The 27,157-nt window shown below is 39.0% G+C and overlaps 1 protein-coding gene across 1 annotated transcript; it reads right to left on the bottom strand.

The window, feature by feature from the left end:
• On the bottom strand, window positions 1–26,740 carry LHX8 (LIM homeobox 8). The gene is made up of 9 exons (XM_058660870.1): window positions 26,402–26,740; window positions 24,416–24,502; window positions 23,889–24,050; window positions 20,603–20,724; window positions 18,425–18,645; window positions 17,805–17,908; window positions 12,618–12,713; window positions 4,102–4,285; window positions 1–711 (listed from the first exon to the last, which is right to left on the bottom strand). The coding sequence occupies exons 1-9, from the start codon at window positions 26,480–26,482 to the stop codon at window positions 635–637; spliced, it is 1,134 nt and encodes a 377-aa protein (XP_058516853.1). The 5' UTR covers window positions 26,483–26,740; the 3' UTR covers window positions 1–634.
• Window positions 26,741–27,157: the final 417 nt, after the last annotated feature.

Genomic DNA, 27,157 nt, shown 5'->3' with positions numbered 1-27,157 from the left:
TGAAACTTTCACAAGAACAGAAATGTTTAATAAACTTAGAATGGTGGGTTTATTAAACTATAGTGTTATTTACAGCCATAATACATCAATGACAAACACAATACTGTGTTTGCATGGCATGCTACAACAGAAGTTTTATTCATTCAGAAAACATTGGCAAAATAAATTCCAACTGCAAATTCACAGATACAAGCTTCAAAGTATAAAGTTGTATATAACAAAAAATACAGGTAATATTTATAACAATAACTTACAGATACAAACTGATGATAAACTACAATTTCACAAAAAATTGTAAACATTTTGCACGCTTGTCAGTCCTTTCTCTTAGGCAAAGTGCTCTTTTGATGACAAATAAATTAACAGATACATACTAGAGTGAACTATTTCCAGACAAAATAAAAGGTTTTGATTTTTTTTCTTGTAAACATGAGCTTTACAAAAAAAATGAATAATTGATAAAAGTGTCTTGCAGGCCAACTATAGATACATACCTGGGCAGCAAAGTGATGTTGGAAATGCTTTGGGTGTTAAATAAAAAATTAACATTAATATCTTTTTAATGACATTTTATACATAATAAATGACAAGTTTATATCCTTAATCATTTGTTTCTATCCCTGAAAAAAAGGAATTAGGTATGACTTATTGGCAGTTGTGTCACTGAATGGGGTATCAAGGGCTGGAGTCCAAGAGTTGTTGGTGAGTGAGCTATAAAATAGAAAAACAAAATTTGTGGATCAGTTTTGCTTTCTAGGATGAATAAAACTGTTTTAAAAACAAATAAACAATTCAAGGCAATATACTTTTTCATTAGTGCTGAAGGCACTAAGCTACACTCACTGCACTGATCTCAGTGGGAGCATTCACTTGTTTAGCATAGTAGGTACAATATTAACCAGGAAGTCAGGAACAGTTTTACCCCCCCACCAAATCTTTGGGGACACACACTTTTGTCACCTTAATGTCCTCCATCCATACCCCATTCACTGCACTTTATTCTGCAGCTGTAAAGACACACCTTTGTCTGCAGAGAGATTAGCTTTATCAAGAAAGAGCCTGTATAGGATGATCTCTCAAGTTCCCTTTTTTAATGATTAAATACCTCCTCCCTCAAAACACTCAACTCAAGCAATAACCACTGTCTTTCAGGAGAACATACATATGTTAATACTAGTGTAAGTAACCGGCAAAGATGGTACAGCCTCTAATTTTTTATTTAACAAAAATTTTAAAATTAAGTTCCGGCTTCCAGGAAGGGATATGCTATTTCAAATTAAGTTTCTGGTTTCAGAAACTTAAGTTTCTCCTGTTCAGAGAAACCAGAAAAGTAGGGACAACATTTTTAGAAATCTGTTGGAAGGTGTCTGAAAAACACCATATTGGTGGGTACTTTCACAACACAGCAAGGAGGAAAAGAAAATAATGTTCTCCCCCTCCACCACACCCCACTAAGAACAGGGACAATTTTAAAACGAAACATCTCATACGCTGAGAAGTGCACTGGAGCATTCAGAAGCTAGCCTTCAACTACGTGGTGGGAAACAAAAATCAGAGATTAAAGTGTAATGAGAAGAAACTAGTTAAAAATAAATAAATGAATACAAAAGAAAGAAAACCAAACAAATATCAGGTTTTCCTTTGGAATAACCAAAAGATGAAATCCAAGGAGTAGTGAAGAAGATAATGCCAGCCCTCTGAGGACTGGCCTGATCTCCCTCTGGTCCAGTTCCCCACTAAGTTCAAGACTAACACCAATTTTAGTGTAACTATTAATAGAACTGTAGTTTAAGGAATACAGCAACAAAGTAGATGCTTTTAGCACAGAAATAAAATTTGTAAATTCAAAAAACACAATAACTAACACAAGATTTCAATGAATGAATTCTATAGACTGAGATTTAGTGAGTCAAGAGGTAGGCCAGAAGAAAAGACAAAGACTGCAGCATGGAAAGCCAAAGGTCCAGAAAGTATGAAATTTCTTCATGGGGAAGAAACAACATTTGAAGTGAAAAAAGCTGAGAATATTCCATAATGAAATCCATTCAACTATATAATCCAGAAACATAACTAGGCACATTATAATGAAATGTCCAAAACACACACAAAAATCTCAGGAAGGAAAAAAAAAGGCAATTCATTTTCTAAAAAGCAAGAAACTCAACAGCTTATTTTAACAATATATGGTGTTAGGCCAATTAGCTAACTATATGTGAATCAAAGAAACAAATCAGAAAACAATTTAATGATATGTTCAAAATGCAGGGAGAAAAAAAAAACCTTCCAAAGCATCTTTCTACATAAAGTAGAAATATTACGACTGCATCAAGAGAAATAATCAACTTAGCAGAAGATGTGCAGTTTAATAAATACAGAATTCTAACAAGAAGCAACTTGAACAATCTTAAATCGTTCTTCCTTTCTTGAATGGAAATTGATAAGCCGGTAAAATTTATGGAAAATGCACAAGGTCAGGAATAGACACTACAACTTAGAATAATAAAAATGGAAGACTTGTAGTATCAGGCATTAGATATAGAGCAAGCATAATTAAAATGGCTAATAAAAGAAGCTAAGAATAGATGGTACAAAATTGGTATATGATATATAGATAAATGCTTACAAAAAGTGTAGCTTTGCAAAGGAGCTGGGAAGTTTATATTTTCATCAATATAGCAAAAAAGTATGACTTTCACATGCATACCACATACAAAATTTAGTTCCCAACGGACATCAAGTTTAAATTTGTTAAGATAACACAAGTCTCTAAGTTCCCTATCTTCGCATAGGAACAATTTCTTGAACAGGTCAACAAAAAAAAGCCCTTCCATAAAGCTGATGAACTACAGTAACAAAAGAAACTGATGCTCAACAAAACATTCCATTAAGAGTGGGAAAAGGTAAGCCACTGAGTAGAAGATATTTTTGACACAATTATCCAAGAGCTACATATTCAGATTATATCAACAAGCAAGGTAAGTCAATCAAAGAAACCAACAAGCAGGTAAGAGACATGTACAGGCTCTTTATAAAAGAGAATATTAAAAAGCACCCAATATAAATGCTTCTCAATCTCATCACTCATGAAAGAAAAGCATGTTATAATGAGAAGCACCCAGCAATCACCAAATTGGGTAAAATAAGTCACTGCATTAAGTGTTGGTGAGGATGCAAGCTCCTGGAACTCTTCTATGCTGCTTGGGAAAATACAAACTGGTCAATCACTAAGGAAAACAGTCTTGCAGAACTGACTAAAGTGAGCATTGTGTTGAGCATGATCCTGTATTCCACTCTCTACATAACAAATACAATTGTGAACTAATGTCCATCAAAAGACATGTACAATAAAGTGTAGCAGCATGTTCATAAGAAGCCCAAACTGTATGAAAAGTAAATGTCTATAAACAATAAAACACCATGTGGCAAACTGCTACAGAATTTCATAATTCTTGCAACAACACAGATGAAACCTCATGAATAATGCAATAACGAAGTGAGACATAAGAATACATTCTATATGGTATATTAATACATAGCCCTAGGAAAGGCAAAACCAAAGCTGACTTTTAGGAATCAGAGCTGTGCTAGTATGGAAGGAAAAGATAACCAGGAGGAGAAAGAAGAGAAGCTCTTGGGGTGTTGTGTCCTACTTCTGGGTAACATTCATACATTGTGTTTACTCATTAATCAAGTTGTGTACTTATTTACACTATACATATATAGTTCAACTAAAAACTGCTTGTTTCACAAAACTCAATAAACTCCAAGCTAAAGATTCAAGTATGAATACTTTATCTAATCTTGGGAAAATAAATTATTTAAACATATATCAATCAGGTGAAAATTTTTTAAAAATCTAGAACTAAGAATTACCATTAACAATATTTGCATTTTAGCGGTGACATGGTTGCCTAACTTGTTCCTTGAAATGTAATCATAGAAATAAAAATATTTAGTTTTGCTGCCTCCTGTACCCCCTACAATATTTCTCAGCTACTATGGAATTAATATCTCAAAATGTGAATTGTGGCAATAATCTACTATTGAAGTTACTAACCAGTGATTGTTTGGGAGACAGCAGTTAAATATTGGGATACCTACCATCCATATAACTATGCAGCGCAGTCAGCATTGTCCCATCTTGGGGCACGTAGGCAGAATAAGCCATTTCTTCTAGCATGGGTGGAGACAGCCTGGAGGGCGGGACTGCTGTGACTGGGGCAGAGGATGAGTGATTAGGACTGACATGTTTCTTGTGGCGAGCTCTACAATTCTGAAACCAGACCTGGGTTGGCAAGCGGATGGGGGAGAAAGACAGGAAACTAGATCATACATCAGTTTTTGGTATATCACCAAGTCAATTTTAAATGCAATCTCAATAGTTACTTCATTGCATAAACACAGTATACATATAGGTATGAGCATAGATATATAGCTTTTAAATGTTCTCTAGTGAGAAGAGAAACATTTTAGCCTAAAGAACAACAGTCATTCTTCCCGAGGGGATAATTCTTTGGTGACTTGTTTTATTTTTATTTTTAAAGAAGAAAGGAGTTTTTCAAAGATTTATTTATTTTTATTGGCAAGAGAGATTTATAGAGGAGAAACAGAAAGATCTTCCATCTGCTGGTTCACTCCCCAAATGGCTGCCAAGAGCCAGAGCCTGTTCTGGGTCTCCCATGCAGGTTCAGTGGCCCAAGCACTTGAGCCATCCTCCACTGCTTTCCCAGGCCATAAGCAGGGAGCTGGATCAAGAGTAGAGCAGATGGGAGATGAACCAGTGCCCACATGGAATGCCAAGGCTTGCAGGCAGGTGATTAACCAATAGAGGCATTGCAATGACCCCATCTGATGATTTATTTGATAAGTCAATTCTAGGGACCAGCATTGTGGCACAATATGCAAATGTGACGTTTACGATGCTGGCATCCCATATTAGAATGCCAGTTATTATTTTGGCTCACCCACTTTCAATCTAGATGTTAATACACTTGGGAAGGCAGTAGATAATGATGTCCCAACCACTTGGGCTCCTTCTACCCATGCAGAACACATGGATGATTTTTCTGACTCCTGACTTCAGCCTGGTCCAGAACAGGCTACTTTGGCAATTTACAAAGTGAACCAGCAAGCAGAAGATCTGTCTTTCTCTGTCACTTAGCCTTTCAAATGTGTATTTTAATAAGTAATAATTCTAGGTCTACACTAAAGCAGCACCTTATAGTTGTGGTGGGAAGGTGGGCAGGGGGTATATCGTGGGAGATGCGAATTCCAGACACATCTCCTTGGTTCTTTTACTATTGGTATTTGAATTTTTAAACAAGCCATAATCAGAACCTTTAAAAAACACTGTTAAATGTATTCTTAGACTCCTGCTGGACTTCTTTTAAATCCTTGTTGAAATGACTAAAATCCCTAGTGAGAACTTAAAGCTTTCCACAACCTCTTGATTCAGTTATTCCAGTTGCATTTTAACCTGCTGAGTTTAATTTCTCTCAGTGAATACACAGGCTGTTCTTTAAGGTCGGGTGTATAATAAAAAAATACTGGTAATATTTAAGTAGAATTAAATACAAACATAACCACTGGTGAAAGAGTTCACAACCTGCAAAGCGTTAACCACCCTGTTGCCTGCTCCACTGCAGAAATAAAGACAGCAATCTCAGAGCAACTAAAGTTTTACATCTAGATCAAGATAAGTAGGGGCTGACTGCCTAGAATACTTCCAGGCTGCGTGTGCTTGAATTCCCACTGTAAGACAAAACTTGACCATAGACTGCTACTCTAAACATTCTAGCGCTTGTCATCCATCTGAACAATTCATTGTAAGAACAGAGAGGTGATTAAAAGTTTAAGTAAATTAGGACATAAACATGTGAAAGCAGAATGAAAGGTCAGGGAAAAGGTAAGGGGGATAAGTATTAATTCAGAGCTGTTGGGTACAAACTTATTGGTACACAGAAGCCATGACTGATTGATACAGAACAGAAATAAGCTTGAGATTTATAGGAAGATGTTGGACTGATTTCAAAGACACATCCAGCCCTTGTGACTCAGAATTAGAGGACTGAAAAGTAGAAACTTAAGGGACTAAAAAGAAAGAAATGGGGCTGGTGCCAAAGTGCAGTGGGTTCAGGTGTCACTTGCCACACCAGCATACCATTAGAAGTCCTATCTGCTCCACTTGCAATTGAGTTTCCCACAGGAAAGCAATAGAAGCTGGCCCATGTGCTTGGGCCCCTGCCACTCACATGGGAGACCAGGATGTAGTTCCAGGCTTCAGTGTGACCCAGATCAAGCCATGGAGGCCATCTGAGGGAGTGATTCAACAGATGGAAGTTCTTTGTTCATCTCTATATAATGCTGTCTTTCAAATAGTTTTTTTTAATTAAGGGAATAAAAATTGGCATTTTACTGGGAAATATACAACCTTGAGCATGTGGATGAAAGGTGGTACATGAAGGACGTTTTTAGGACAAGATTTCAGCACTTGTCAAGCAAACGGAGAGTAGAGGCACAGCCTCTCCTTGCTCCGTAATCCTCTGCATGGTTAGAGCCTGAGACAAATGCCTGCATAAAGATCTTAATAACACATCTGATCACAATTCCACAAGCTCTGTAAACAATAGCCACCGCTTGTATGACCAACTCCTCTCAGAGATTCTCCAACATGTAACCTAGCACAGCTTCCTCCTAGCACTCTCTCTCCCTTTACAGTACTAAGATTGTCATCTTGGTACATCCTACAGAGCCACACAAAACCTCTACACCTGGCTTTTTCCCAGAGTTTCATCAAGGTATCTTCTTGTCTTCAACACATTGGTTAGGACTTATTTGTTTTTTTTAAAAAAAAAAAAAAAAAAAGGAAAGGTAAAAAAATAAAAAATCAGATGCTACCCTTTGAAATAAAATTCCAGAATTTGAAGGTGTTTTTTTACAGTAGAGTAACTACCTTGATATTGATTAACATAGCTTTTTAAAAAGATTATCTTGGGCCCAGCAGCGTGGCCTAGCCACTAAAGCCCTCGACTTGAATGCCCCAGGATCCCATATGGGCACCGGTTCTAATCCCGGCAGCTCCACCTCCCATCCAGCTCCCTGCTTATGGCCTGGGAAAGCAGTCTAGGATGGCCCAAAGCTTTGGGACCCTGCACCCGCGTGGGAGACCTGGAAGAGGTTCCTGGTTTCCAGCTTCAGATCAGCGCGCACTGGCCCGTTGCGGCTCACTTGGGAAGTGAATCATTGGACGGAAGATCTTCCTGTCTCTCCTCCTCTCTGTATATCTGACTTTGTAATAAAATAAATTAAAAAAAAAAAAAAAGATTATCTAGAGGCGGGATCTGTAGCACAGCAAATACAACTGCTTGCCTGAGACTCCGGCAGTCCATGGTACAGTGGCAGTTTACATCCAGGTTCTGTTTCCTAGCCTGGAAAACAACATAGGACTGCTCAAGAACTTGGGTCACTGCCACTCACGTGGGAAACCCAGACGCGAATCAGGTTTCCTGGGCTCAGCCCAGTCCAGCCTTGACTGTCTGGGCCACTTGGCGAGTAAACCAGTGGACCTCTTTCTTGGTCCCCTCCTCTGTCCCTCTTTCAAGCACACAAATCTTGGGGGAGCAGGGAAGAAATAAAGATTATTTGTAGGCAATTAAGCAGAGAGGGGGGGGTTTGTAAACGTAAGTGTCCCATTACTTGCAGGGTGAAAATATAGTCCAGGATTCTAACCTTCCGAAAGTTAACTTTTGAAATGAATGCTACCCAGTTTCAGAATTCCAAATACAAGTCTCCTAGCCAGCTTAAAACCTCCTTCTGCACTGCAAACATCTACCAATAATTAAAATTTTCCTGAGCAACACACTGTAAACGTTTGTGCTCTAAAACATAGATTACATAAACTGAAAACAGCCCTCATGGACACACTGCAGAGAACAAACTAAACACTTGACCCCTTTAGAATGCCCAAGAAAAAAGGTGGGGGTGGGCAGAGGAATTTAATGTCTCAAGGAATGTGGAATTTTAACTTACTAGGAAAGTCTGACTTGCTGTTGAGGGAAAAACTGGTTAATCACTAGGGAAGAAAAAACATAGGATAAATCCATACCTCATATAGAACCAATCCAGGCAATCTAAGTTCAGGTATAAACAACTAAAGTCATAAACGGTTAAGAAAATAAAACTCAATATGGATATACTCTCTAGATAGATAACAAGAGCCAAATCTGCCAAGTTGAGAGATCTGAATTCATGAAAACGTAAAAGTTCTTTGTGGAAAAAATTAAAAGGAAACTGATGAACCATCAAAGTTTAACATAATAGAACTAATAAAAAAAATCCCTGGAGCAGGCACTGAACCCAGTTAAATGCCTGGGTTTATATATGAGGTCTGCTCCTAATTCAGAACTCCCAGATAATGCACATTTTAGGGGACAGCAGTGAGGGTTAAAGCAGCTGGATCCCTCAAACCCATGCAGGAGACCCAGGCTGAGGTTCCAAAACCTAGCTTATCCCGGCCCAGCCCTAGATGTTGTATGCCTGCGGGGAGTGAGGCAGCCAAGGGAGGTTTTCTGTATCTGTCTCTCTGACTTTCAAAGAATATAAATATGTAAAACAGTAACATATGGAGAAAGGCAGTAAATTAATATAAAAGAAGTCTAAAAATGTAAATATTTTAAATTAAAAACAAGCAAATAAATGTGTTCACATTCACTTAAAAAAAAAAAAAAGAAAGAAAAGAAAAAGAAACAATGAGCTTTTTTTCCCCCCGACCACCAAATTGGAAGAATTTGGTATCCAGTGTTACCATGAGAAGAAAAAATAGTCTTGTATATGACTCCTGGCAGAATAAATTAATGTGAACTTTCTGGAAAGCAATCTAAAAAAATAAAAACTACTTTTTAAATTGTTTTCCATGAAATTTTTAAAAACATGTATTTATTTGAAACGCAGGTTGACAGAAAAATGGAAATATAGTATGAAATTCCTTCTGCTGATTCACTCCCTAAGTGGTTACAATGGCAAAGTCCAGGCCAGGCCAAAGGCAGATGCTCCAGCCAAGTCTGCTTTTCATCTGCCTTCCCAGGAATGTAAGTAAGAAGACTAAACGCAGTTTCCTGGAATTGTACTGGCACTCTAATATGGTAAGTTAGCATCAAAAGTGATGGTTTAATCTGCTGTATCATACCATCAGCCCCTGAAAGTCAATTCTATCTTTTTAATAAAGACCTTAGGGCCCGGCGTGATAGTGTAGTAGTTAAAGTCCTAGCCTTGAACATGCTGGGATCCCATATGGGCGCTGGTTCTAGTCCCGGCAGCTCTACTTCCCATCCAGCAGTTTTGGGACCCTGAACCCATGTGGGAGACCCAGAAGAAGCACCTGGCTCCTGGCTTTGGATTGGTTCAGCTCCAGACATTGCGGCCACTTGGGTAGTGAACCATCGGACAGAAGATCTTCTTCTCTGTCTCTCCTCCTCTCTGTATATCTGACTTTCCAATAAAAATAAATAAATCTTTTTTTTAAAAAGACCTTAAAATGTTTTACTTTTTGAAATAACAATGTCATTTCCAGAAAAATCTATCCTGCGAAAACTATGGAATGAGATTGCAAAGTATACACAACATTGCTTACAGCAGCATCTCTGATAATGAAATAAGTTGTGCTGTGTTTAATATAGATCCTAATATGGAAGAATATCCCCAGTATTAACTAGAAGAAGTAGAAATGTTTTTCAGTGAGTCTGTAAGATCCACAACTCATAATTGTCAGTTCAGAATGTTACTGTAGAAGCATCCGTCTATTACTGCAGTATGACAATGTACTCCTACAAATGTCTCACTATGTAGACATTATGAAGGGGGAACATTCACACAGAAGATCATTATTTCTTACTTATTTTTAGTTGATGCTACTATGCATGTTGATTCAATTAGAGCAATCAAAACTTTCCTTTTGGCTGAGTGCTGTGCCTATTGCTAGGAAGGATACTGGGACAAGAGATCATGTTTACTCTTTGAGACCACAGCATTTAATTGTTACGACTAGTAAAAGGTTGTACATTTAAAATACCTACACATATGCTCCAACAATGTATTTCAAAATATTTTTATAAAATGGAAACAGCAGCTCCTTTTGATGTGGAAAAAATGAAATTATATATACCAAGACTTCAAAAATGTCACAGAAATTATTTTATGGAACAACAATGCACGGACTTCAGGTTCTTTTGTTTTTGGTTTTGCACCAAACAATTTCATTTTTCTATTCACTTTCTAAAAGGTATCTATTGATTTATTTGAAAGGCAGAATTACAGAGAAGAAATTTCCTGTCTGATGTTTCACTCCCCAAATGATCACAACTGCCCAGCTTGGGCCACGGTGAATTCAGAAATATCACCCAGGTCTCCTATACACATGCAGGGGCTCAAGTACTCAGTCCATGACCTACTGCTTTTTCATCCAAATGGGATGCCAGTATCACAGGCAGTGGCTGAACCTGCTATGCCACAGTCGCAGTCCTTCTATGAGTATTTTGAATAACTTTTTAAATGCATTTTTGTAATGTTAGTACTCTTTCTGCTTCCATCTTATCAAAACTATTCAATACTCAGTCTCTACACAGTAAAAATCAAACATCAAAAAGTATATTTTCTAAGTTTTAGCACTTGGAACCAAATTAATATGACTGCAATTGTGGTGACTTAGATACATGAAAACTACACAACTGATATCTGGGGTGTTTACTCCTTGAAGCAAGAAAAAAAGCTGCTCTGCTTTCAACTTCGAAAGTCATGCATCTGACCACAGCTGTCTTTGATATGAATGTACAGTCTTTAATAAGAAGGAATAATTAACCCATTGAATTTGAAACTAGCTCATAAAGGAAACTTGAGTTCCAGGCAAAGGAAATTCACTATCTCCAGAGGTAGTTTCCCCATTTTCATAGCGATTCATGCTGAGAAACTCACCCTTCCTATATCCCCTCACCTCTCCCACAAAGACAGCTGCTCTGTATATACTGTTTGTTTCTTTACCACCTCCAGACCTCCTTATCTCCAAATAAGCAACCTTGTTGCCTTTAATAAAAGGCCATGATTTCTAAATCTTTTTTAGCTTGGGTAGGCTTTCTTTAAAGGCAGCACTAGTTTAGACATGTTCCCTGGTGGCCTTTTTAAAATTTTGCACTCCAAAACAGAAAGCCATACTCAGGACATCTGAACAATATACAGGTGGCTGGATTTGCCTAAGATGCCTCATTACATGGCAACCAACCAGGAATCCAGGTCTCCAGAGAACTTACAGGTCTTTCTCATCTGCTTCTATGTACACGTGCTGATTTGTTCATTATAAAACACTTCGGGTTTACTGAACAATAAACACCTGTGTTTCAGCCAGCCAACCTAAAGCATACATAAAACAAAGCTGCTTACCTCTTCCCTAACAGTAAATTTCATCCCGCTGATCATAGTCTTTTGCTTTAATTTTTCAGACTTTTTGAAACTTAAATACTTAAAACTAGTTTGTATTTTCCTTTATCTCTCTGTAACAACCTGACACAGCTGGCCAGCCCCTACTTGAGTCTATCCTATTTTTCCAGAGCCTATTTCTGCTTTTTATCAGGTCCGCCGATTGGTTCAGACTGTTCTAAGTCTCATTCAAACAGCACTTCCTACCTCCTCTCTGCATTCCATACTTCACTTTTTACATGCCATCATCTATTTCTAAAGCATCTCATTCAATCTCGTGGCATAGGTCTCTTTATCTGAATCCTATTCACGCTTTCAAATTTCTTTTTACTTACCCAACTGCTATCATCGCTACATGCCTGGCGCAACTAAAATGAACCCCATCTCCCTCCCAGCTTGCTTTTGACAATATTCCTGCCAGTAGCACCAGTCCTATGGATACTCCGACTTCAAATTTAAGAGTCATCTTCTCTGTTTCTCCAGTATAAACTGCAAATCCTTTTCTTCCATCTACAGCATCAAGAATCTGCCCTCAGTGTGCAATAAATAAAACATAAAATGTTTCTGAAATAAATTCCAGGTTGCTAACCTATTTAAGTCTCTGAAAAATCACGACTTTGCTGTGTATCTTAACTGAATGATCTACCTCAACCCACTCCAAACTCGAATTCTTCCCTGTACTGTCATGGGCCTTTCTTCCTAAAATCAGAAGTCATGTCTTCTCAGCAGAGAACTGTGCATGATAGGCCCTTCTAACTTCGACTTCAATAATTTAATTTTCCAGTTTCCAAATATAAATTCTACATTACAATAAACTTGCTCAAACTCATGCCTCTTAGCTTTGTCCCCTCATCACTACCTCCACTCTACTTTGGCAAAGACCATTAGCATCCCCTACACATACAGACATAATCATAGGAAAAGCAGAAAATTATACAGAACCAGAGGTAACTTGGAACTTCAGTTTTCTGTTTTGGTCTGAGGAGCTTAGGATTGCTGAGAGCACTGAATAAAGTAAAATGCTCACAGTCATTTGACAAATGGAAACCTAAAGTGAGAAGCTTAGATTTTGACATTTTTTTTTCTACAAAAACAATGTACACCCATAAAGACCTAGAACTGCAATGTTCAGCTCTTAACTTTTGAGTAATCACCTGTATCACACGTCTGCTCAATCCTGTCCTTTCTGCCAGTTTCTGGAGGGTCTGTGCATCTGGGTTGTTGTCCTGAGCAAATTGTGCTTGCATAACCTGAAAAAAGACGCAGACAGTAAGTACTAAAAATAGACAGTTCAGTTGTCTGCATTTTAATCATGAGAGGTTAAGACATGCATGCATAAAATGCAATATTTGTATTTTAGTACTTGAAAATCAATATGGACAAGGATGTATAATTGAAAAGGAACACAGATTTTTAAAGTTTATATGTAAAGCATTATATTGAAATTCTTAAACATAACTTTTCTCCATTCTGTCAGTTAGGTCCTCTATAATTCACTGTCTACAAAGTATGAGCAGCCGGTTTGCCCTCAGGTGCCTCCAGTACTCAGGCAATGTCAGAAGCCAAGAATTCAAACCAGGTCTCCCCAAGACACAGTTCTAATGACTTGAACCATCACTTGAGGTCTCCTCGGGTCTACACTGGCAGTTAACTGGAATCTAGAGCACAGGCAGGACTGGACCTCAGGCACTCTGACATGGAAGAAGGACATCCTAGCCAAATCCCTCCCATATGTACAGATTTTAGAAAAACAAGCCATTTCAACATAACATATTGCATTTCCTTTCTGTTGGAAATAAATATATCTGGGCCTGGCATGATGGCTAAAAGGGTTAAAGGCCTTGCCTTGCACACACTGGGATCACATATGGGCTCTGGTTCACATCCTGGATGCTCCACTTCCCATCCAGCTCCCTGCTTGTAGCCTGGGAAAGCAGTCAAGGACAGCCCAAAGCCTTGGGACCCTGAATCCAAGTGGGAGACCCAAGAAGCCCCTGGCTTCTGGCTTCCGATCAGCTAAGCTCTGGCCATCATGTCCATTAAGGGAGAATACCAGTGGACAGATCTATCTCCTTCTCTCTGTAAATTTGCCTACAAAAATAAATATTTCAAAAGAGTTTTTTTTTTTACATTGTTAAAATCCACAAATGAATGCATAAACAGTTTGACTGGCTTTTTACATTTTGTAAAATTTCCAGCATCATAGAATTTAATAAAATGTGGAAAATATCATCTATCTACAACCTCTACTGAGCAAAATTGGTTTAATGACCCAATACAATTTTCATTGGTTTGAAAGTGGCACACTTCTCAACACATATATACTAGTTAACTAAAAAGGCCCTACCATTGTTTTAGACACATGTGATTTGGGAATAACAGATTTAAAGCAAGACATCAGTCCACTGAATAAGAATTTACTAGAGTGTAAATGTCTATTTATTGAAAACACTCCGATGATTCTGACATGAAGCTTTGGAGCAGAATCACCATGCCAAGTTGCTATGAGATAGCAAAACATGAGAAGAAAAAAGAAAAACAATAACCAAAACAACAGCAACAAGAAAAACAAAACTGTTCCTGATTTTAATTTCCTGGAAGAAAAATACTGACTGACATGTCAATGGCTAACTACATTAAAACTTAATGGGAAAATAATACAGAGGACGAAGTACCAGAATAAAAACACACGCCAAGGGCTTTTGATTCTTTCTAAGAATCAAATGAGATACTTGGGATTTTTCTTACTAAAACTCAATCAATTGTAGGACAATTATAAAACAAAAGAATGTCTAATGAAGAATTAAGGAGGGGACTTTGGCTTGCAACAGGATGCTATAGGTGCGCAAGCACGGATGGTGGTTACCAAGCTACACAAAGACATAAGGCATCACTGATCCTTGCACACTTACATATAGGCAAACTAAACTGTGTTCTCCAGAAAACTCCTCACACACTACGCCTTTCTGCCAGCACACTTGTTACAGGGCAGTGAAAACAAAGTCCGCTCCTTGTAACAGGATACAAGTGCCTTGAGTACATAAGAGGAATGTCTTATTTCTCAAGCTCCCAGGAGTTTAACTCTTTTCTTGTCACATAATAGGCACATATGCATTTATGACATAATGTAACGTGACAATGTGCAGAAAATCTAAACACAATGTCCAGTGGGGGAGAACAGCTAGTGTCGTTCCAGGAAAACTTAGGAGGTTCACTAATTTCAGTTAAGATCATTCTGATTAGTGACTTCAATAATTTACCTTTCCTGGCTTTCCATCCAACTATTTTAAATCTACTATAAATAATACGTGGGTTTTTGCTTTTTTAGGAATGGACAATGGCCCATAAGTTTATAATCTCCCTTGGTTTATTTGTTCACTTTATTGTTCCTTTCCTACTCCAAACTCATTTCCTTCATCTTCAAGTGCAAATAGAACTATGTTCTTATACAGTTTAGCATATAACATCTCAACGAAAAAGATGAACAAGTTAATTATGTTTTCTATACTGAAAAGAGAAAAACCTAAACCTGAATAGATATTTGAAATTTGTTTGTAAGGTTATTACTAATGGTTTTGTAAAACAAAAACACATTTTTAAAAATATGCTTCTAGTATATAAGTTTAATACTGGAACCAAATTACATTTTTAATGCAATTTCTCATCAAATCATAGAGGTCACTGAGGTCAACATTTTATAGAATTAAGAGACCCTAAAGAAATCAGTAGGAAAAGTGTTCACTGATCTTCCAGCTTCTTGATGGTATCAATTATCATCCTCACAAATACACAAAGACTCAACTAATTTATAGTTTCATCACTTTCCACTCAACTAATGCTGTTGGAACCCAGGTTACTCCTACTGTAAGCTCTTTTACAGCAGTCAACGAGTGAGCCTTTGGAGACACTCATTTTAATGTTAGTCTGTAAAGCAGCAGCTGATCGACATGATTTGCTAAGTTTCAAGCTGACAATAACCATGGCATTTCCTATATAAATAATCACTGAGTAAGATTTCCCATGTATATAGTAACCAAGCCATAATATTGTCAGGAATTCTTCATTATTTCTATAAATTAGATAATATTTGAGATACACACTGTTACGTCCTTTGAAACAAAACTAGTTTTTCTTCCCGTAAGTGTCTAAACAAAGATTTCTGAAATGACCTTATGTATTATTCCCAACTTAATGCTCTTCTGTCCAAAGTTGGTACCATATGAATAGTTTTGCTTTACTTATTGTCACCCACAGTATGGGTATTTTATTATTTTGCTGCAAGAAATACTCAACTATACTAAGCTTTCTGAAAACTAGGGCAATTTAATAGTGAGCTTATACAGCCCAACTGAGGAACTGTCACAAAGTTCATTTTACCTATTTGAGGCATAAAACACACATTAATAAATTCTGAATAAATGAGCACATGCATTGAAATCATCTCTTATCCTTTCTTTTTTGTAAATACATGGTTCTAATACACATTTGTAAAACTTTATGATTTGGATCACATTTTCATTCAATAAGGCATAGTTTCAGTACTCTATGCACATGTGCAATATGAAATATTTAATCTACAAGATTTAGAACCTCACTCTTGCTTTAGCAGCTGTTGTTGTCACTGAATGGACTTCGTTAACCAAAGTTCCACCCAAAAACTCCTGAGAGCCAAGCAAAAGGGAATCAGAGTGTGAATTCTTCTCTGGAATTCCATTAGTTTTCTGCCTTCAGAGGAGTTCCTGAAGTTTTTGGAAAAGCTACCTATGCCGAGCAATTATTATAAAAGATAATAGATAGGTAAAACACCTGGAACAGGACTTGTGACACACAAATTTCTACAAGTGTTACTCCTTTGCTATTTAATTAGCATATATATTTATTTGCCTATAGATTGTGTAATCACCTACAATGGTTTCAAATTTTCACAACCAAAATTTTAATATAAATTTTACATCAAATTAAAGTTGACCTTATAATTAACAAAATTGTAGCCAGCCTTCATGGGTAGAGTCCATTTTAAACATGGAATATTTTTACAAACATAGAAAATATTTATATTAAAGACTGCATTTTAACCAAGATTCCTTTCAGCATCTGGGTAGTTTTTCCAGAGCTCCCATACATACTACCAGCTGTCAAATTAGGGTGTTACGAGATCTTCATTTTAACACGGTGAAGCATTCAAATAGGCTCAAAAATTTTTTCCATTATCTTATTTTTCATTTACAACTTACTGATGAGGAACTTTGCACCTAAGTTAATATATTCAAAACAACTAACTATTTTGGAAGCCTCTTTCAAATAGATCCAGATTTTAACACTAGAGTATTTTCCAACATCAGTTTCCCTTGGAACATCCGTGTCATGTTAAGGTTTCTTTCCTAATCATTCTCAGAATACAGATTCTCCCTAAAAACATTTTTACTATATCTATCTAGAATATTAGCAGATCCTGGGACACTACAGCTGAATATTCAAAACATGACTTTCATTCATTTGTTAGTATCACATACGAGTCTTCGAAGTCAGTTCCAATATTCCAATGGATACTATATGCAATTTATCCAGAAGTAGCTACTCAATGACTGTTACTTTGATTTAATACAAACACATCAAACACCCATCTTTTAGAAAATGTGTTTTCCTTATCTGAAAAAAATGCCAGAAAGAATGATACTCCTATGTGCAGCATTAAACATAAAGCAAGGAATAATTATTGAATTCTTTTCTTGACAATTTGCCTAGCTCAAATTTAGAACTACTGTATTTAGGGAAACTAAGCAGAAAATAAATTTCCCTTTTCAGGAGACACATCTAGCTCTTAAATTACAAAATTGCTCCCTCTGTTCCCCAAAAAACAAAGAGATTTGTACTGAGTGGAGTCAGTCAATAGATTTTACTACATACAATACTGTGCATTAAAAGGTCTATTACAGTTTGTTAAAAAGATCCACACATTAGTGTTCTACCGACTCACAAGCTATATTATCTCTTTCTGCTGAGTCCAAAGATCTTTTGTCTTTTATTGGAATTATTTTTTATAATATACTGAGGTTAGAAAAATGCCATCAGGAACCTTGATACTGCTACCAATATATCCTATGGCAACAAAGCTTGTATGACTAGATCATATGATGTCGTGACACTGGAAATATGATAAACACCGTAGGGTTTCATATATTCACTGTCATATTCATTAAACTGATTTTCACAAAAAGTATGGGTTAACCTTTTAAAAATTATAAAAATGTCTTTAAGCATATCATCACAGATAGGTTTTTTATTATTATTTTGGTGGATGGGTGGGGCTTAAAAAATCATAGTTTTATTGCCAAACCTACCTGGAGCTGATCTGCTGTAAAGCTGGTCCGAGCTCTTTTTGCTGGCTTTGGATGATTAACATCTTGCTCTGTGAGGAGGGCACCTTCCACACTAATCCCATTACCTGCATTTTAAAACACACACCACACATGTTGATAACTCAAGCAGTTCTAGTCATCATGACATAAAAGATTTCTTGCATTCCTTGACTTGTTACAAAAAAGTATATTTAATCTAGATTGCAAAGCTGTAAGTTAACTTTCAAAACTTGATTCAAATATACTATACAAATACTATCCCATTGATAGACTTGTATATTCAGTCAAAAGTGTAATAAGTTAGAAGAGCATATTTATGGCCCATTCATTAGGAAGGCAAATAACTGCTTACAAAAAGAAAGCTGAACTTTAACTCAGGGCTGCTGCATGAGAGTATGGCACACAACTAACACATACACCATGTCTTTGCCTGAAAATAAGCAGATGGAGACCACTGCTAACTCTAGAGTGCTTGATGAGTTTTACCACAATTATACTTTGCACAAAATAATGCATTAAAATGACCCTAGGAAAAAAAGTCATATTTTGATCCCTGTATTCACTGCCCCCAAAGACTCAAAAACACTGAAGTGCATATTTACCATTTTCTACTTCTCTTTTTAAGTTATCCAGCATGCAGTCATAATGCACTCTGCAGAGTACTTTCTCTTCTACCAAAGCAAATTCCTCTCCAGTGGAAAGTTGTCTTTTGCAGGAGAAACAGGCAAAGCACGCCAAGTGATAGACATTCCCCTTGGCCCTCCGGACCCAGTCAGTAGAGTGGATGTGCCTTCCACATCGAGAGCAGCGAGTGCCATACCTTCTACAGGGAGGAATAAGGCAGATACAAGACTTTATCGCTTGGCAGGACACTGATCAGCCTAACACCAACATCTGTGACTCCATTGGAATAACTTAAGCAATTAAATATTTTGAAAAATGAATATTATTTTTCTAAAATTTTACATAATAAAGCAATGAAAATTTGAGGAAAGCTCACAATTTGAACTTGCTTATAAAAATTTTTTTAAATCTCCTTGCTTCAAAAAGTTGATTTTTAAATGAATGAAACATGAGTTTCAACATCCCTCTTTTGTTAAATAACAGTGCATTTATGGATTTACTACACTCAAGACACACATATACACTCTCCAGGTCGAAAACAATAAAGTATAAAAGCATACCAATTGCACAAATAGTGACTTCTTAAAGCTCAGTTGAGATAATCAGAAAACAATTTGAATATCTTTTAAAAGCTTCACACATTTAAAATACAAACTATCACAGAGCCACAAAAAAAAAAAACAAAACACAGAAATTCTTCACTCTGGAGTTCGAGAAAGGAAAGTTTCAGAATGTTTCCTTTAATGAAAAAGCTATAGCATTGTTATTCACAGGAGGGAAGAAATATTTACCTAAAATCCTGAGACACACATAGGATGTCCTAGGTCATTCTTAACAAAATGCCAAAGCTAGGGGCAAATATTTTTGTCTCCAAATCTGAGGAAAGATGACAAACTGTTCACTGGCTATCAAAGGGATAGTCATGGCCAGGAGTGCCAAGTCACACTCGATTAGAATGTGTCTATGTCAGCTAACCAATGCATCTTTAAAATTATTACCACTTCATTTTTAAAAGTTATCTGGAAACATTAAACTCCAGAAATAAATTTCAGAAAACAACAAAGTATTAAAAAAAAAAACTAAGTAGACTTTCAATAAAACTTTAAGATCATATCTTCCAAAGGGTTTTAAATAAAAACTAAGATTAGCACATCCTGTGTGAAAGAGGAAAATAATTGTTACAAATTTGTTATAAACCATTTTTTAAATTGTTATTGAATAAATGGACAAGAAATCCAATGAGAACTATGTTTTTGGTAATTATAAAATGTATGACTTCATAAAATAAAAGATTCTGGGTTTCAATTACTTGTGATTAAAAACATAATCTAAATTTTCTGAAACCAATTTTTGAAATACAAACAATAGAATTTATATTACAAACTTTATTATGTAGCATTAGCTTCTCAATGAATTTTATTCTTCATTTGAAAATGCAAATAAAGAAAACACACAAAAATGTGAAAGCCAGGTTTAAGAATGATTTCAATTTCTAGACAGCTGTCAAAAACAACTGAACTAGAATCTGGAGAACACTTCACAGTTACAGGATTATGAAGAGTCATATAGACAAACGTAATACACAAATATCGTCCAACAAGCTAAAATTCAAAGGACAAAAAAAAAATCTCAGAATTCTAGGCAGAAGTAGATTTGGCATATTATTATATTGGATTAATCAGTTCCTCTGAATAATGTATTTTATCATAGCCTCCCAACTCCTGAATCTTTTAGGTGTAAAACTTGGAGGTCATTCTATAGTAAACTGGTAAAAATTTAATAGAATATTGTTTTTCTTCTATATGACTTCATCTTACTATTCTCCCCAAACAAGGAGCTTTGTTGTAATAAGTGATCTCATATTTCATACTTTTACTTTTACAGCTATGCACAGAAAAGACAAGTCTTTCAATACCTCAAACTTCCATTCCCCAAATAAGAATATTGCTTAAAATTAATTTTGTATACTGAATGTCTAAGGGAGGCAGATAAATTTATTTAGTACAAAATAACCTCAAAATATAAAAGCATGCTTTGAAATCTTTTGCAGAAAACAAATGAGGCATCAAATAAAAATGGATAGGGAAAGCACATGGCAACTTGTTTTACATAATAATTTGTGGAATTATCTACTAAGACAAAATTTCACAATCTACCTGAAATAATCAAGTTTGCAGAAAATGTCTTTGTCTTTGATATAACAGCTGGTGTGCCTTCCCAAGGAGGTTCTGCAGACGCTGCAGGAAAGACAGCGGACATGCCAGCACAGGTCATTCACCTGTGAAGAGAGGAAGGCAAGGTGAGAAGCTATCCTACCACCACACCTAAGGATGACAGTAACTGGGTTTGTGTGTGAGGCAATAGAAACTGGCCCCTTAATAGTTCAATACATTTTCTGTTTTCACCTGAACAATATCAATTATATAAATGTGCCCCTTTTATACTCCAACCAGAAAATCACTTTAGTATATGCCACATTTTGCAATTACATATTTTTTCTTTGAAGGTATTGGAGGTTTTTTTCTTTGTTAAATCAAACCTTTCTGAATACAAGGAAAATGTTGGTCACTTTACATTGTAATTTTTTTTCCTCTTTTACCAAAATCTTCCCACTATGAAACCCAATTGTTAAGAAAGTCAGACACAACCCTTGACATTCTATTTTGTGGCCAAACAATTATAAACTGTGCACGCATTAAAGAGAGCAAAAAAGAAAGTAAAAGAAAGCAGCTTTGTAGGAACCTTACCCTTAGAAAGAAGCTAGGCAATGAATGTCCCTTACAAAACAGAAACTGCTAAGGATAAATTTAAGCGTTGATACGGTAGAAGTCCTGGCTTCCTTCTAACTTTAAACAGCTGTACAGAAAACAGAATCAAGGAGTAAAGTATTGGTAAACACACTTCATGATCTGGCTACCGTAGAAAAAAAACAAATCTGATTAGAAGTGGTTCTCAAAAGGCACCCAACGTGTTGTTTCCATTTGTAGTTTGGAACACATAGCATGCTATTTAACACAGGATCTTACACTTCCTGAACAGGACATGAGAAAGTGTCAATTTAAGGAACAAGCCTAACTATTCTCTTTTAAAACTGTTGCCATCACCCAATAAGCATCACTACTTTAGCCTTCAAGAATGAATATGTAAATGGGAATAATCTGGCATGTATTGTAGGCTCCTAAAGTTTGTTCTTGTTAAATGAAGACAAGAATTACATTCCCAAAATATTTAAGCCTCTTTTTTTTTAATGAAACTTTAGGTTTTGATCTAAAAGAACTACATGTTCACCATGGAAAACCTCTAAAATAACAAACTATACCAGCGAAAGCCAGGGCAAAAACAGAATTAACAGTTGTGAGTACTATCCTGGAAATTAAGATGCATATTTCTTTTTTATTATTATTCATTAAAATGGTCCCAATTGTCAGGTAGTTCAGAAGTGCAGACTTCCTTGATGATTTCTCTGTTTAAGGGCCTTCTGCATTTCCATCATATTCATGTTTTTGCTTTGTTTTTAAAACAAAGTGTTTAAAGAAAGAGTGTCATGGCCTAACTCTACCTAAGCCAAATCTAATGCCTTCTTTGTCACCTTTCCTCACAAAATTTGCATTCTAAAATAAGATATAGTTCCTTAGTCTTCCATTTCTTTGCCAGAAAGAAAGGTGAAGACAGAAAATTCTGCAGGCTACAGCCTTCCCTATCGGAAAGACCCAATCAATGCATACTCCTACATCTGTCTTGCACTTTTCTGTTCAGACTCCATTTTAGTTATCTCATAAGATGGTGTTTTATTACACTAGCAAATACGAAGTCTATTTTTCTTTTTTACATGTGACAAGTTGAACAAGCTACCTGAGGAAACACATATTCAAAATACTATCAGCTAGTTCCCAACTTTGCTTGAAATATAAATATGTATATGAAGTGGTAGAACAAGACTGTCCACAGATTTCACTTGGAAAAATTCTTGTTCTAATACAAAAGGAGCTTTATATAAGTCAACTAAATAACAGATTTTACACAATACAAAGATACACTATATAAAGTGGACAGCAGAAAGTATTTCTAATTATTGTCTAACTTCACCATAGTCTTTCTCTATATCTTTCTGTATCAAAGTGTTAAAGCTTTCATTGACTAATTTCCAAAACATTCCCACAGATTATGGTAATTATTGAGAGGACTTATTGAAAAAAATTAGCTGGTTTTGACTGAAAAGATCTTAAAAATATCCCCCTGGCTCAGAATTAGCAACATTGAAAAAAACATAATCTTAAGAGAAATGGAATCTTAAAGAGAAAGCCATGTTAATTTGCCAGCTTTAAAGAATTACCACTAAGCAAGATTTGCTAAACCATCTTTTGCTGTCTCATGTGGGTTTTATCCGTAGCACATCAATCCCATTCTACAGATGAAGCAGTTTTGCATAGCGAAGTCAAAAGTTAAAGAAACCCATTAACTCCTTTCTTTAAGTTTGTACTCTCTCCATAAGTAGACTTCTGGAAACTTAACCAAGATGGGGAACGAACAAAAAGAGAACCAGTTCGCTACAAAAATAGGTGGAGAAGAAATGATTATTTCATGTAGAGGTTTAAAAAGCTATTGGGACTGAAAACAAACAAACAAACAAAAAACAGGAAAACACCATGGAATTGGATTACTGCACATGGATTGTGTTCCTGCTTGCAAAGGCATGGGTAACTGTGGTCTGCCAAAATCTCTACTCCAAAATTCCTCCACAACATGTTAAGAGAAAAGTAAAATTAAGGCAGACAGTCACCTCTCCAACTACCACTTGAAGCACTTCAACTCAGGCATGTGTGTATCTATCTTTACATCTATTTCCATTTTATTCCCCAGCACTGCAGAGGACACTAACGGCAACATCGAGTGGCCTTGAAGTACTAAACTTTACTAAGAGCTGGAAGACATCGAGATGCTTTTTACCTCAATGCTCCTGTGAACTTTCAGGTTGAAAAAGCCTCAGGTGACTGCATCACAAACTTACACGTTTAAAGCGATAAATCAGGAAACACTTATTAAGTAGTTTAGAGAGGATCTCCTCTACTAAATCAGTTCACATGTTTCACACCTGGAAACTCCTCTGTTGCCATAGTGCAAAGACTACAGTAATTGAGAAGGGAACAACGGTTCTTAAGACAAGATCCAGGACAGGTTCCTATGCCAGGGTAGGTAAAGGTTTCCCTCCCACAAGCGGCCGCCTCCAGCACATCTAGCTGGGGGATATAGATGTTTCTATACCGCGGCATGTCACATTTAACGTGTTTTGCAACAACACGGAAGATTTTAAGATTTGTTCCAACCCTTTCCCCGACCGCCCGAGTCCCGCTGGGCAGGACTAATCAAACCAGCAAAATTCAAGCAGCAAACTTTTCTTTCGTCTCAGGGCCTTGGGGCTCGCTCGTCACCGCCCAGTCCTACCTTGAGCAGGTATTTGTCCACGATCTCCAGGCCGCAGCTGTTGCACACACACTTGCCTGGAGGGCAGCCGGAGCCTGAGGCCATGGACCGGGGTGAGGAAGATGGGGACAGCGGGGCCGAGGAGGAGCACGAGTCCTCGTCCCCCGCTCCCTCGGGGCTCACCTGCAAGAAGCCGTGAGCGCAGAAGGTTCTAGACCCCTCCTCCTCTTCGTTCCCCACCTACCCACCGGACACCCCCTCCACCCTCCTCTACTCCATAGGCCACCCCCACCCCCGTTTCTTGCCCTTTCCCACAGCTTTAAGATCTGGCCACGCACCCTCCAGGGCCCACTCTTATCTTCGAGGACCCCTGGTCTCGAGACCCTGGTATCGGCGCGGGCTAGCAAAGCGGTCCACCCCATCTCTCTACCGGCTCGCAGAGGGGCCAGTCGGATCTCAAAAGGAGCACGGGGCACGAGTCGGCCACGCAGCACCACCTCCCCCACGGCAAATCCTTGTAGCGCGGGGACCGACCGCTCCTCACTCACCAATCCTTCTTCCCTGGCGCCTTTCCGAGCCCTTCCAGCCGCGAGGGCTGAGGTCCGCCCGCAGTCGTCCGACATGAGCCCTCGACACTGCGCGGTGCGAGCGGGGGCGGGAGGGGGCGAGAAAGAGAGATGAGAAGTTCGGAGCTGGCACGCGGGGCGAGCTTATGAAGGACGCGGCGCGCGGTGCTCGTGCAGCCGTCCAGCGCCGGAGCCCGCGGGCCACGGGCGGGCAGGGCGCGCAGGGCGCGCAGCCTCCCTCGCCGGCGACCGCCACCCGAGCGCCAAGGGCTTGCCAGGCGGCGCGCTGCGGTCCTCCCGGGACTCCGGGTCCCCAGCGCTCGCCGCAGAGGGTCGGCTCCCCGCCCGCCCCGCCAGGGATAACAAGTTAATAACAATCATCCCCGCACAAAGCATTTTCTTTCTAGACGTCAATCACCTCGGAGTGGAGAACACCGGGCGAAGGGGGTGCGGGGCGACGGGGGGAGGTCGAGTGGGAGAGAAGAAAAGCGGACTGAGGAGGGGGTTGGGGGAGAAACTTGATTTCTTTAATAACCTCAATTAAAAGAGTAAGACACATATATATTTTTAAAAGGGGGCTGTTTGAATAGGATAGCCCGAAAGGTGAAGAGGTTTAATAGGATACTTGAAAGCTAATTACAGCGGGATTTAAGAAGCCTGGTGTTTGTTCCGATGACAATTTGAATGAAAATGCTACAGATTAAACCGAGCCAGCAGCTCTTTCGTAAACTTGCAGCAATTAGAGCCGTCAGTGATTTACACTTGTTTCTTTAAGGTGTAAATTGCCACTTATCGCTCAGTAAGTCAACATTTGAGCCACTAAAGGATTATTTTTAACCAGCGCAAAAAGCGGGTCGAATAATGGAAAATATCCAGCTGAAGTTAATTTGTGCCATTACCAAAAAGAAAAAGAAATCCTGACTCAACCTCAGTCAAAATGTTTTAAAGCAACAACACGCATTACCCAAGTGTTTCCAAGCGTTTGCTGGAGTTTTGTTAGTAAATGAAAACCCCATCCTTTTGGGGCGTTCGTCTGCTTCGTTTAGGAGAACTCTAGCTTGAGGGCGGGTCAGTCCTCCGCAGTTGGAGCTGCCCAACTGTAGGTCTCTCCGCTTCTTTTCCCGGCCTCCGAACGCACCAGGCCAGGGATCCTCCGTACCTGGAGGTCGCCCGCGCCCTCGGGGACACTCGCGTGCGCTGCGCAGAAGGGACCCTGACGCGGCTGCCGGACGCCGCGTCGTCTCAAGCACAGAGTTTAAGCCAGCAGCGCCATGTCGGCGTCGGAGCAAATTCAACCTCAGTGGCGCCCCGGGAGGGTTCTGCTGAGGCCCTCAAACTCGCCGCGGAGGACTTTAAAACCCAAGACTGGCGGGTTCTGCCTCCAGAAGGAAGTGGAAGCTAGTCACGTTCCGTCACTGACTCTGGCGAACCCTTGGACTCCTTTTGTGCCCCGGGGCTTGTGCCGTTGTTGTTGTTGTTTCCGGCATCTCGAGCGAAAGGGCTCTTCTGACCCGCCTTGGAATGCCAAAGGCCTTGTCAGAGTCACGCCGTCCTCGGTCTCATTCCGGGGCCCGCGAGGCCGCGCGCCTCGCCCTTAGGCCGGCGGGTGCCCGTGGGCGAGCGCGGAGCCGGTTCTCTGGTCCCACCCGATAGCCGCCCGGTCCTCATCCCCACTCCGACTTGCCCGACCCGCCAAGGTCACCGAGGCAAATAGAGCAAAAACACGACTCACATGGACCCGAGTGCGCCTTAGGCTCGAGGCTTCGTCTCCCAAATTACAGTCTCCATGCCTCAGGTTAAGTGAGCTTCGGGGGTGGGGAGGGGGGCAGTGATTACGGACTAACGCTACTACGTAACGGCAACAACAACAAAATGGCCAGGTCTGCAGATGCCGCCGTTCCAGGTGGTTGTTACACCTCGTTTGGGAGCCCCAACGCCCGCGTTTCAGGGAAACTGCGACTCGCTCACCTTCTCGGGGAGAACTCCCAGCTCCGGCACGTCCCTTTCTTCTAGTTGACACACAAACATCTGATCGCTCTTCCAATACATGGCACCGCTAGGGCTGTTTGTCACATACCAGCTCTGCAGGGCCACGGGCTGTCCTCGTCTGCCGCTTCGCCCGCCCCCGCCCCAACTGCACTCCCTAAAGCTGACGCCCGGGAGGGGGGAGGGGTTCGTCCGCCCGCGATTTTCCGTCCAAAGAGGCCGCTGCAGCCGTGGCCGCTCTCTGAAGCGCTGTGCTTAAGATGCCCTTCCCAACTTCACTGAGGTCTGTCCCTCCAGGAAAAGAAAAAAAAAAAAGTTTTGTTTTGCAGAGGGTGGAACCTTACATAAAGGGAGGGGTCGTGGGGAAAAGTCTTCCAGGAGGAATAGCCTCACCTCCTCGAGGAAAACCCGCCTTCTCTACGGGGTAAGATCTTTATCTGGACTCGCCAACTTATTCCAGGTTTAGTATTAAAGGGAAAAAAAAAAGACCACCATTGGGGATGGCCTATTAAATTGACTTTTCAAAAATCTGCCGTCTGCATGTGTAGTGGCATTTAAAGTCTCACTCTCCAGCAAAACCTAAACAAAGATTCAGGTTACATGTCTAGCTGCAGCAGGCAGCTGGGGAAATGAAGGTCTTTGAGTGACTAGAAGGTTGCAGTTGTTCCCTGGAAAGGCATAAGCCACCGCTCGTGTGGCATTCTCCCGGGCACGATTTTGACCCGCTCCCTGGCAGCC

This window comes from Ochotona princeps, chromosome 2 (genome assembly GCF_030435755.1).
Source record: "Ochotona princeps isolate mOchPri1 chromosome 2, mOchPri1.hap1, whole genome shotgun sequence".
NCBI classification, from domain to species: Eukaryota; Metazoa; Chordata; class Mammalia; order Lagomorpha; family Ochotonidae; genus Ochotona; species Ochotona princeps.
Note: the sequence above shows the minus strand (reverse complement) of the source record. Positions and strands in the feature narration are given on the sequence as shown.